General features: G+C 39.8%; 1 protein-coding gene across 1 annotated transcript in view; it reads left to right on the forward strand.

Annotated features, from left to right (window-relative positions):
* LOC139984518 (uncharacterized) overlaps positions 1 to 12,444 on the forward strand; it is a 135,909-nt gene extending 123,465 nt beyond the window's left edge. Inside the window, exons 92-95 of the mRNA XM_071998434.1 lie at positions 578 to 1,515; positions 2,267 to 2,361; positions 2,954 to 3,152; positions 5,112 to 12,444. Of these exons, the coding sequence (XP_071854535.1) occupies positions 578 to 1,515; positions 2,267 to 2,361; positions 2,954 to 3,152; positions 5,112 to 11,496 (7,617 nt within the window). The 3' untranslated portion in view covers positions 11,497 to 12,444. The remainder of the gene's footprint in view (positions 1 to 577; positions 1,516 to 2,266; positions 2,362 to 2,953; positions 3,153 to 5,111) is intronic.
* The last annotated feature ends 446 nt before the right edge of the window (positions 12,445 to 12,890 follow it).

The raw sequence follows: 12,890 nt of genomic DNA on the forward strand, positions 1-12,890 counted from the left end.
TGGATGATTTGCAATGTTAGTTTTGAGTGATTTAATTTCGGTTGGTAAATTATTTTGCAATTATACACTGCTAAACTGCTGCTTCAGGTAGTATCTCTAATGACTATGTGACATATTTCAGTGGACAGGTTGAAAAGCCAATATAATAGCTTTTCATACTAAATTGGTATCTAATTGTTTCTAGCAAATTCAAGAACTCACAATATGAAATACAAGCCTACTTTTTTCAATAGAGATATTTCTATAAGAGAAAGCTTTAGAGATCTGTATGATATGAAAGGTTTTTACTAATAATAATAATGGAGACTTATATAGCGCCAAATTAGGAGACAAAGCCACTGCTCAAGGCACTTTTCAAAGAAAACAGATTAATTTACAAAAGAACAAGTGAAAAGATGGGTAGACTTTTGAATGTAGAAAGTTTAGAGCATGTTCGAATGTGATCTAATAAATTGTTCCAGAGAAAAGAGCCAGAGTATTCGAAGCTTCTGTAGCCATATGTCTTCAAGCGTGGTTTAGGAACAGTTTTTGCAGTGATAACAAATTAAAAACTCTAATCTCTGATATACATGTGCAGATGAGTCATCGGAGGGAAGACAGTTCGGTCATCAATTATGATGCAGTTGCGTTTGCTCTTGAGGGTGTCGGCGTTACCATTCGACACAATCTAAATTATCAGTCACTGGTTCACATCAATGGACAACGAGAACCGCTTGATGAGATGTATCAGCTGGATAATATACTAACTTTGGAGAGATCCTCTTTGACAGAATACCAATTTGTGTCTTTAAATACCAACATATCTGTAACTGTTATGGCATCTACCATAAATGTTGACGTAAGCATTTCAAAATCTGAGTGTTGCAACATCGAGCTTGGTTTATGCGGAACCTGTTCAACATTTTGCTCGGAAATCTCTCAAGTGTCTTCAAAGAGTGGTTCCAACTACGGTAGCATTCTGGGTGTTCACGATGCAACGAAAGATAGTCAATTGAGCGACCCATCGGAGGTGATCTTCTATGGGAGTGACCCCGGATACAACTCACCATCAGGTGGTTATGGCTTACATTTCATCGATGCCACTGCTGTGGCAGATCAAGTCACCTTGTCAGCCACACAGTTCACCACGATAGCATTTTACGTCAAGACGTGTGGGCAAGGATGTGGTGGGACTGTTCTATCCTACAGCTATCAATTCACATTCAGTCTATCGACAGTGACCGGCTACTTCTCTTTGCATTTCAATGACGTCACGTTTGAGACCGACTTGGTGGTCACTCCAGATGCCTGGCAGCAACTTTGCCTCGTCTTTGACAGAACTACCCTACTCCTAGACGTCTATGTCATCGACCCAGAGAGCCGACTGATACGGAGGACTTGGCAGGCCACTGGAGATATCTTTCCAGAAAATGGCAGCTTAGGGTTTGGAGTTTGGTTGCCACCTCCATTGGGTTCAGGATCGGTACCTGCTGGATCATTCATCGGTACTTTAGATAATGTCAGAGTATGGGAAAGGTGAGCAATGATCACATATATGTTATGTGTATTTGAGGATTTAGGATTCTCCTCAGAGGGCAGCAGAATCGGGCACAATTTGTTCACTCACCAGCTGAGGAAACAGAGCCAGTGACAAAAGCCAAAGATTTCCAAAAAATTATATTTTAATGTCCCTTCTGAGCAACAGTACTCAGGAGAGGCACGTGATGGATCATTTGTGGAAACAGTGAGTGTAATTAAAGCACCAGGCATGCTAGGACCCAGTCTGAGTGACTTTGTATCTCCTGTGTGAAGTTTAAGGAAATGCCTCCCTCAATGTGGTGAAACTGGGTGAAATTTTCCTAATGTATGCAGTATGTATCTTACCATTATAGTAGAGCTAACATGTCTTCACAACCACAGAGTGTCAAACTGATTTGTCCACATTAAATCCTGCATGGGTTGTAATTTTCCTCCCCTGTTGTAGAGGTTAATTGGGTAGCATTTAGTAGCTAGTGAAGTGAATTTGAGTTATTGCAGTGCTATGTACATAAATTCAATGCTTAATCAAGAGTGTATATTATGTATATAAGATCACTTACAGTAATATGATCATGCTTATTAAATATTGCATGGTAGAGTTAAGTAATTAACAACATTTTGAGAAGCTCAATTGTTGGATTTCATGTTATGTCAGGCAGTTATACAGCGATTGAATGAACTGCGTGACAGACAGGCAACTGGCCAGCTCAATTGTTAACTCAGCTTAAAATTTGTCTCTTCCTTACAGGTACTTTGATACCAATGCTGTCCTTTCTCTAAGCACCACACTGCCTGCACCCTCTGAGGGTCTTAACTACCACTGGAGTTTTGATGAGGGTGAAGGTAAGAACATTAACAACAACTCTCTCTACCTTAAGCTAATTGTACTCTAAGTCAATCCTGCTCAACCAGTGTGCCTACATACCCCTGGAGAGAGGAGGGGGGGTTTGAAAAATGTTGGGGTTCAAGGGAGCAAAGGAGTCTACAGAAAATTTAGGTCAGTGGAAGGGGCCTGTTAATATTTCACAAGTCTGAGAGTTTTTTCTCAAGCTACAAAAACATGATTTTTCCCCATCCATTGCCCATGCATTTGTGGGCTGGGATCATTACTGATACTCAATATGTCTGTCCCTAGAAACCCATTGGGTAGAAGAGAGTTCAGAACCTAGGTTCTAACTGGTTGTAATGTCCAATAAATTTACAACTATGTGGTACTTCCTTTATCCTATATGAAATGTAGCTATTTTGATCACATCTATTGGTAATTCCACATTGCTCTCAACCTTGCGTAGCTGGGGAATTATCTTGTCGTAAGTTTCGTTTTTGCATACATGTAATCTTTAGATCATGTATCATATTCATCTATGTACTAGTCTTCTCTTGCACATGTCAATGTATTGTTTTTTTTCCCTCTCTGTTTACGCTTGACTGTCAGGAAGCGAAACATCAGACTCTGTAGGTGGGGTTAAAATACCATTAACAATGATGGGATCTAATAGACCAGAATGGGTACTCTCTGATGCACCTGTACCACCAATAACCCCTCCAAATGTTCCATCTGAAAGTGCTGAAAATGCCCCAGCATGGATGAAGTCCTTCTGCAGTGATATCATAGAATCTGGACCTCTTCAAAAGTAAGTGTTCCTCCCATTCCAAAAGAATAAACTTTATACAGGAGCTCTTTCTTTATGGTCATCAGTAATGGCCCCAAAACTTTAGTATATACCAACATTGCTAAAAGTTTTTCAAAAGTAATTGTTTTTCCATTCCAAAAGAATAAAATTCATACAGGATTCTTTCTTAGTAGGTGAACTGTGATGGCCCCAAACTTAAGTATATACCAAAATTGCTAAAAGTTGTTGTGATTCTTCCATTCCAAAAACAACAATTCGTATGGGATTCATTCCTTTAATAGCTCATCAGTAGGGTAATGCCCTCAAAACTTTAGCATATACCAAAATTGGTTCCCTGGTAGTTTTCAACTTTTGACAATCAAGCAATTGTTCTCAGAGTTTTGAGAGTGATACACTTTACAACTGACCGTTTTATAGGGGAATTAAATTCTTTAGGGCGACACCAAAACACTTTGATATTTAGAAGCATGTGCGACCATTTCTTTAACGTTCTAGCATATTTATGGGAATAATGATGCCTTTCATATCAGGAGAAAATGTTACAAAATTGTGATTTCTGGGAGGAGTTGTCTTTGTCTTGGTAAATCGAGTCTTAATTCTGGACAGTTGTCATGCTGAAATGCTAGTCACATCTCATTATGTATGTCATCCGAAGCGTTATGATTATAATACTATGAAAAAGTACAAGAAACTTAAAATACAATTATTCTGGTGATCTCAATATGATAATGGTCAATCATTTCTCTGAATATTAGTCTCCAAAAATAATTATATTTTTCGTGTAATGAGAACACCAGGCTTAACATATAATTATTAAAACGTTGATATCTCGTCAACAGTATGTCCAATTTAGTTCATACTTGTTATGGTGATGTAACTACATAGTAGGTATATGATCTTTGCTACAACTTTGACCTGATTAATATTCCTGACTTGGTGGGTTTAATATGAAATAGTCAAAAACAGTATGTAAACACAATATCTCATCAACCACAGGTTGAATCAATGTCATACTTGGTAGATAGATGCCCCATGATTGACATAGGTAGTGGTCAACAGGTGTCAAGATTTGAAAACCTTTTAAACATGATAACTCCAAAGTTAAAGCTACAATAAATCTGTCAATTCTCCAATGGTATGATTATATTTTGGTGAACATATTTTGGTCAAATTCAGTTTTGTGAAGGGGCTCTATCAGTCTTTAACAGAACATACTGTCAGCCAGGAAAGTTCAAGGAAAGTTGATATGTAGCATTGCTTTAAGCACAGTCAAGTTGCATTAGCCAGATTTGCCCTCTGAGCTTCAACAGGTTATCTCAATTGGTGGCAAAATTGGTTCAATCGTGTTTTATTTCAATTGGTATCAAACTGGCAATTTGTTTTGTGATGTATACCAGATGACTTGTAGCTTGTCAAATATTTCATAATGCATGTAAACAAATGTCTGTAGAGCTCAAAGGGGTTTGTAAGCTCAAAATTGGTAACAGAAAATATCTTTTAATCATGCAATCTATGTGTCTACATTAAAATTGGAATAAAAATTCTATACTGTAAAATCCTTACCAGTGAATTAAATGGTTGATGCTTTGTCAACATGATAACTGATTCCTGATACCGTCCTTTACATGTTGCCGCATTTAATAGTCAATAGATAATCCTCTTCATTTTGGTGTGCACAAGTTCATGTATATTAACATGTATGGCCTACCACACTATGTTTATTTGGGCATTGGAACCACTCAAAGTTTTCGTTTTCTGGTTGTTTATTTGTCTAGGCCTGGATACAGCTAAAACAATGAAGTATTTTACAGTTTACACAGAGAGACATATGTTCTTACTAGTAATCATGTTTTGAGAGCCACCACCGATCCATTACTTTCATCTGATGTTATTGTAAATTAAGTTATTCCAATTTTATGCATCCGCCAAACCAACAAGTTTACATCTTGTATCTTCTAGGCACTGTCCCCTTGGTGATTCAGTCCATCTCAGATATTATCAACAATGCCTCGATGACGTCTTGCAGACTGGATCCACGGATGCTGCGGTCAGAGCTGTGATAGATCTCTCTGATCTCTGTGAATCAACCCTCGGTCTCTCTTTCTGGCCAGCACAGTCACTCTGTAACCAGTTTGGAGATGAACCGTTCCCTGTTTGGATCGGAGATGACTGCTCCAAGATGTGCTTGTTTGGATCTAGACATCGAATCGACATTAATGTATGTGTTTGTAACAGAGGATACTGGGGAACTATGTGTGAAAGTGTTTGTCCTGGTGGCTCAGTAGCACCTTGTAATAATGTGGGTATATGTAACAACGAGACTGGTCAATGTAATTGTCCATTCAACTGGCGAGGGGATGATTGTTCTGAATGTGCCTCAGGCTTCAGTGGGGAGTCATGCGCGGTGTCATCAATGTACCCCGAGGATGCCCTGCAAATAAGTGACAGGTTATCAGTGGTAACCACATTCTCACAACTAACAACTTTATCAGGAGTGAATTTTTATCACAATGTTGTTGGGGAATATTATCTCATTGTAATATCTGAAGCTAGGCTTATAATCCAGGCTAAATTTGTTCGATGTTACGATGGTTATTCTTGTATTAAATACATCGGTATACGTTTTGGAGATGATACCCATGGGTATGGCCACATCACACTCGGTGGTCCAAGTACATTTGATGGAATGATTCGTGTAAGCATCAATAACAAATCCACTGACCTGAGCTCAGTCATAGAGTTTGGACAAACAGGTTACAGACTTGTAAGACTTTCTTTCCAAGAAATAGGCTTTTATGGTCCAGACAACTTCCAAGCCATTATAAGAGTCCAAGCAACATACCTTATCATAAATACTCATGTACCTAGTGAACTTTGTGGTATTGCATCCGGTTTGCTCGTAGGAGGGTGTTGTGATGAATCCACCACACCAGATGTCCTAGTGCCACTACCATCAGGACTCTGTACATTACCGAGTCTCATACAGGAATCCTCTGCATCAGACGGTTCATCTCATTCGTTTCCAAGAGATGTCGGTGTTGAATTCAGAAACTTGTGCAACCATGATGAGATTAGTGAGAAGGAGGTTGCATTATATGTAGACCAATGGAAGGTGCCAGAATGTGACACAATAATTTTATATCCCCACACTGCAGAAAGGGTTCAATCAGAGAGTAGCTTTACATTGTATTTCGACGAGACAGCGATATACACCAGGCATCCGTTACTATTGGGAGAAGCTGATGGAGATATTTCATTGGAATTTTTTATCAAGCCAGGAGATGCAGCTTCTCTTGATGGTGTGGTGCTGTCATTTGCTCACACTGTCGATTTTGCAATTTCAGTCCAAAGAAGAGTGTCTGTTTTTGTAGGAAAAGAATCATACCTCACTGACTTGATGCCACCGCTGAATTCGTGGTGTAAAATTGTACTCACGTATAAAGATAATGGAGATGCAAGTTTGTATTTACTTCCATCTGAAGGAGTTGTCAATCGTTTTGACGTCATCATTCAAGCCGGCCTATTCAAGAGTCCAGGTCACCTATCGCTAGGACTCTGGCAACCAGGTTCAAATACAAATGGTCAACATGCTATGCCATCATTTGCTGGGGCTGTTGATGGCCTGAGGGTTTGGAGCAGAGTTATCAGCCCTGCTGAAATACCGGCCTTGTGGAACAAAAGAATACCAGATGATACAGATGGATTGAGTCATCACTGGCGTTTTGATGAAGGAAGTGGAAAAGTAGCCAGTGACTCAATTGGTGGTATAGAATTGGTAATGCCCGGTGATCCTTGGCAAACTTGCCAATGGTTGCCCTCCGATGCAACAGCTGAAGATACTGAATCAACTCTCCCAGGAAGTCCTATTTTCAAGAATGCAACATTGCAGGAGAATGCAGAGAACCTCTGTGATAGATTATTGCATCATGGGCCATTAGCTTCTAATTGTGGTAGTCTACCAGTTGGCATTTCAGACAGTTACTTTATGCTTTGTCTAGAGACAATTGCAGCCTCTGGTAATCTTGAAGATGGATATTTAATTGCTTTTGGATTTGCAGATATCTGCCAGGTAGCGTTGAGCATTTCCAAGTGGCCTGGTCTTCCTCTCTGTGATGAAGCGCCAAAACTAAGAGCTGGCACACAATGTAGACAGAGCTGTGTATTTGGTGAACTCACTCATTTTCAAGAGCAAGACGACTGTATTTGTTATGATGGATTCACTGGAAAGAACTGCAGTGATGTTTGTCCAGGCGGTGAACTTTTGCCCTGCAACCATCATGGATTGTGTCAACTGGATGGCAGATGTACTTGTGAAGGAAACTGGGATGGTGACAATCAATGCAGTGTTTGCTCCGACGATTGGTATGGTACGGACTGTACATTAAGGGTTGGAAGTGGAACAAATGTTCAACGTGTTTATTACACATCCACTGTATCTGCCTATTGCTATTACACCGTATATGACGATATCAGCTTCTACTTTGGGGCAGTCGGAGAATTCTGGTTAATAGTGTCTTCCACATTGTCCATTCAAGTCAGGCAAGTACCATGTTACACACATGCCACCTGTGTGAATGCAATTGCACTTAGACTACCCTCTGAGGATACATTAGTCATCCATGCACCGTACACTGTGGGCAGCTCAGCTGTGATGTGGCACAATGATGTCATCTTGGATGTTGATTGGACAATCATCAACATAGACGCTCATTGGTACATCGAAGTAGTCTCTCAAAAATTAATGGTCTTAAGAGATAGAGATGACCCACATTTGGCCATCTTTGTGCGCCTGGTCGATGTCTACCTTGCTGTTTCAACAGTTGTATCCCCTGAAATTTGTCAAAGTGTGCAAGGCCTCTTTGGAAACTGTGATGGTAGTGCAGGCAACGACCTTTGGGATGTACCACCCACTAATACTTCACAACATGACATAAATACTGCAGTAGCAGAGACATGGAGGGTATCGGTGGATGAGAGCCTATTTATTCATGACTACAAGTTCCATCATGAAGTCCTGATGCCATCTGGTGGTGTTTATAGCCTCCTCCTTGACAATACTGGGGCCCGGTCTAATCCTGTGACATTTAATGATGGTAGAAAGACTGTGGTTGATTTCACCATTGATTTTAATATACTGATGAAGGCAAATGGGGGTGTCATACTATCCATGGGAAATAACTCAAGTTTTTCAATTATCAGTGATACAACAGTGATGATATTTGTCAGTGGTATTTACTACGACACAGGGATTAGTTTGTCAGTCGGTATGTGGTATCGACTTGTAACTGTTGTTTCAGGGAAAGAGTTAACAGTGTATTGTCAAAATGGAGAGGTGGTTTATTCTTACACTGCCATGCTTCATCATGCATGTTATTTGGAGGAACACTCATTGATGTCTTTGGGACAGTGGTTACCTACTCCATCTGATGGCACCATCAGGCTAGACAACCCTTTCTTTGGAGAGATTGATGAATTCCGTATTTGGGATGAAGCTATTCCACCAGCATTCCTTCAAATAAGTGAAAACAATAGTTTCTTCCCAAATATTAATGAAGTTGCACCCCTCATACTTTACAAATTTGATTCAGTGGTAGACTCCACAATACCAGACTTACTTTCAGACAACAGATTGGTGTACCCCTCTGACCCTTGGCCAAGACCATCTCTTACCTTCTCCAGTGCAGACATGGATCTCTTCATTGATCCACCATTTCAAAGGAATTCCATGAATGAGACCTTTGATGCTGTTATAACAGAAGTTTGCAGCAGACTATTCTGGACAAGGTTTACCTCCCAGTGCAGTGGCTTAACACATGACGTTCTTGTCTTTTACTTCCTCTCCTGTCAGAGGATGTGTTCAACTTCCAACAACTTGCATCAAGGTTTTGTAACTCTAATGACAGTTTCTGACTTGTGTGCCATCACTCGGTCTCCTGCAAATAACCCCAACGTATACTGCATTCTCCTGAAAACCCTCCAGCTACCTGAAATGTATCTTGAAGACTGTGATGCTTGTGTATTTGGAAACACTGAAGATCAGGATACATGTCTCTGTCAACCTGGATTCACCGGAGTCAATTGTGATCGTGTTTGCCCTGGTGGTATTTTGAGTCCATGCAGTGGTAATGGAGTATGCCGTCAAGATGGGACCTGTCTCTGTAATGCCAACTTGAGAGGTGATGCCTGTACAACATGTAGAGAAAACTGGATGGGTAAAGATTGCACAGTACCAAAAGGTGGCTTATATGAGATGACAGGGCGCAAAAATTTGTATCCTAGAGCTTCTCTTGGAGGTTTTCTTTACACCTTTGAAGCAGCTGGTATCTACCTGACCACCCTTGGGTATTACACACTTCTTGTCACAATGAATGGTGACCTTAAAATTGACATTCGCTACTCATACTGTGGCTGGGGTGATAGATTTGTGACATGTTATGATCTGGTCATCATTGAACATGACAAGCATGAGCTCATGCTACGTGCACCACTAGATGACTTGAATCTAGAACCATACATCTGGGTGGACAAAGAACTTGTGGAAGTAGACAAGAAAAAGAAAATAACAAGTCAGTTCATCATATCAGTTCATACAGCCGTACAGTACAAAGTTGAGATAAAGAAATATAAACTTGACCTGATCATTACTTCAAACAGAAGGAACTTGGATGTACAGTTCCTGAGCGAAAATAAGTTTTGTGATGATTACTACACCAATGGTATCCTTGGATCATGTAAGACTGTAGAGTCTATTGGTCCTCTAAACTGTACTGAGCTGAACACTGGAGGAAAGTCAAGCAGCAAGAAAGCAAGCAAGTCTAAAACAAAGAGTAAAGAAGAGACTTGGACCTGTTGGACTGAAGCATCACAAGAAGATGTGGACCTCTTTACAGGTGTCCATCACCATCAAATAAGCTTCGGCATTAATTATGAAAAGTCATGGCTTCTCCAATCTGTTGGGCTTCAGGGCTTTTACCTCCTCTTTAGTAACAGCGAGTTGAGCACATCACCGATGCATTGGGGCACGGAGGGTTTCACTCTGGAAATATTTGCTAACATCGACACTTATGGTGGTGTGCTTTGGTCATATGGAACAAAAGAAGATTCTGTTGTTGTTATTGCAGACGAAGATGGCATCAGAATATCTAGTCGTGGCATTGCACATCAAACTAAGCTGCAGTTGACTCAGTCTGTATGGCAGGCCATCTCATTTGTCTGGCGTCCATTCCATGGTATTCTTGAGGTTTATACCTTTGATACGGATGATATTGCAACAGTTCGTGCAGTAGAACTACATTCCATGGCTTTTAATGATGGAGGCATCTTTGCTGTAGGTCACTCTTGTTGTGATGCAACTCTGCCAGGACTAAAGGGCGCGATTAATGAAATGAGAGTATGGAATCGTGAGACTAACCCATCTATGCTCAGTCAGTCTTTGTACTTCCCTGCCCAAGCTTCCAATCCTGACCTTATCCATCTGTGGACCTTCAATGAAGGGACTGGTCAATTGGCCCATGATCTAGTCGGTGAAAATGACTTTGTTTTTCCAGATTGGAAAAGACCATCATGGAGAGTCATAAGTGATAAACAAGATGACCATGTCAAATTACCATTGCACATCCAAGACTTCACACAGCAAACCCTTGGAGAACAAGCTTTGGAGAAGTGTTCATCAATATTTAAACAGGGAGACTTCTACGAATCTTGTCTAGATATTGGAAATTCATTATTTTCAACTCATTTCACCAAATGCCTGGAGGATATTTGGGCTCAGCAAGATCTCGATGCATCAATCGAATCGGCTATATCTTGTGCTGAGCTCTGTTATCTGGAACATAATAGCAAAAGACAGTGGGGCGACCAGTTCTTCTGTCGGGAGTTCGGAGATAGAGATATTCCAGACTGGATGGTACACAAATGCAAGGGCGCCTCAAAAGGATCGGGAAGTAAGCAACAGCAAGGGAAGGCATCCGCAGCAGAAGGTGACGCTAACTCAAAGACAACTTCAAAGGAATCGCCAGGAGGGGATGCAGCTGAGGATAAGGATGAAGGCAGACGAAAGAAAAAGTCAGCAGAGAGACAAATTGAAGAGGAACTTGATGCCAATCACGCTTTTGAGGCAAGTAATCTAGTGGCAGTCGATGTACATGATGAAGATCGTGAAAAACGCAGTCGCAATGTAAGAAACTCTGAAGAATTACCAGAGAATCATCTTCATTTCTCCTTAGGGTATGGTGGTTATATCTTGGTGGCATTTGTAACTGCTTTTTGCCTCGTGTTAACGAGCATTGTGTATTACCACGTTAAGTTTCAAGGAAGGGAGGAAGCTGCTATTGTTCAACCATAGTTATTGCTTTATTACAAATTTTAATTAACATTACGTAAACAATATTTGATGGGATGAAGAAATTAGAAAAAAGATTATTATTTGGTAAGATTTGAAATCTTAATGTTAAAACATTGTAATTTGAATTGTGATTGAAACTGTGCATTACTACTTTCTCTTGAACAAATTGCAGCAAAATTGCTGATAACTGTATGTGTTTACCCCAAATATCAAAAAAAAGAAAGTTATTAACATATTTTCACAACATTTCGTATGATTTACAGTCATATTCTAGTATTCATATATCTTTTGGCAAGAAATACACTACTGCGTCATTTTATTCAGCAAATTCGCGTACTGTGCACTGATAGACTCGGTAACTTCCGTGTTTACAAGTCAGATTGTTATCACTTGTTCGAACGCAATTTTAATCTACCCAACCTCAAGGAAAACGATTACAATTGAATACAATGGAAGAAGGAAACATCCACTATGTATTTGGATGTACTTTATTTCATCGGCTGAATTATGCGGTAATTTTTAGCGTATGCGCAGTTGGGGAATTTTTTTTTCCTTCGAGAGTTTTGAATCGAGACCTTTTGCAAGTACGTCTTAACCGTTGTCTTATAAAATAATATTATGCTCTTAAGCATCGCATAGTTGCGTTATATTATCCTATTTGTTTATCATTATATTCAAATATTGAATATGTCCTTTCTTCTCATTTGATCTCATTTGTTAAAACCTTCTTGTTTTAATATCTCATCAATTTAGTTTCTATTTATGGATAGTTTGTTTTGTATCTACATCGTCTGCTCAGTAAAATATCCAAAACTTTTAAATTAAAATCTCCCCTAATATTTTAAATGATATTACCTTTGATTTCATCTTATGACATAAAATAACGTTTGCATTGTAGATGAAATGTGATACTGGAGTAAAAAGCAATAAAGTTCAAAATTAAATGAGTTTCTTTTGTTTGGAATATTAATCGGCGTGAATGAAATTCGATCAAGAAAGGGCACAGGTTTCGGGGGTCGCCGAGTAAGTGGGACGTGGCCTAAACTGGGCTCTTATTTATGAAGGGCGCTCGTTATGATTTCAAACATATTGGGATGATGTGACCCTGTAACTGCAAAGCCCCAATCCAGTTTTTGCTCTGTCGACACTGTTTTCTTCATTAAATATAGCGTTGCGCTGTACCATACCATCCAACAAAGTATATCCTATTACAGAAGTATGGTATGTGACATTAGGCACCATCCATGCAATGTTGATCGACCTACGTCGAATTAAATGAAATACCGTATCAATCGATACATATATTCAAGGGCGGCGGAACCAGGGGGCACGTGCCCCCCCCCCCACTTTTCCTTAGGTTAAAAATGTGCCCTTTTTCTACATAAAAATTGAGG

This window comes from Apostichopus japonicus, chromosome 17 (genome assembly GCF_037975245.1).
Source record: "Apostichopus japonicus isolate 1M-3 chromosome 17, ASM3797524v1, whole genome shotgun sequence".
Classification (NCBI taxonomy): domain Eukaryota; kingdom Metazoa; phylum Echinodermata; class Holothuroidea; order Aspidochirotida; family Stichopodidae; genus Apostichopus; species Apostichopus japonicus.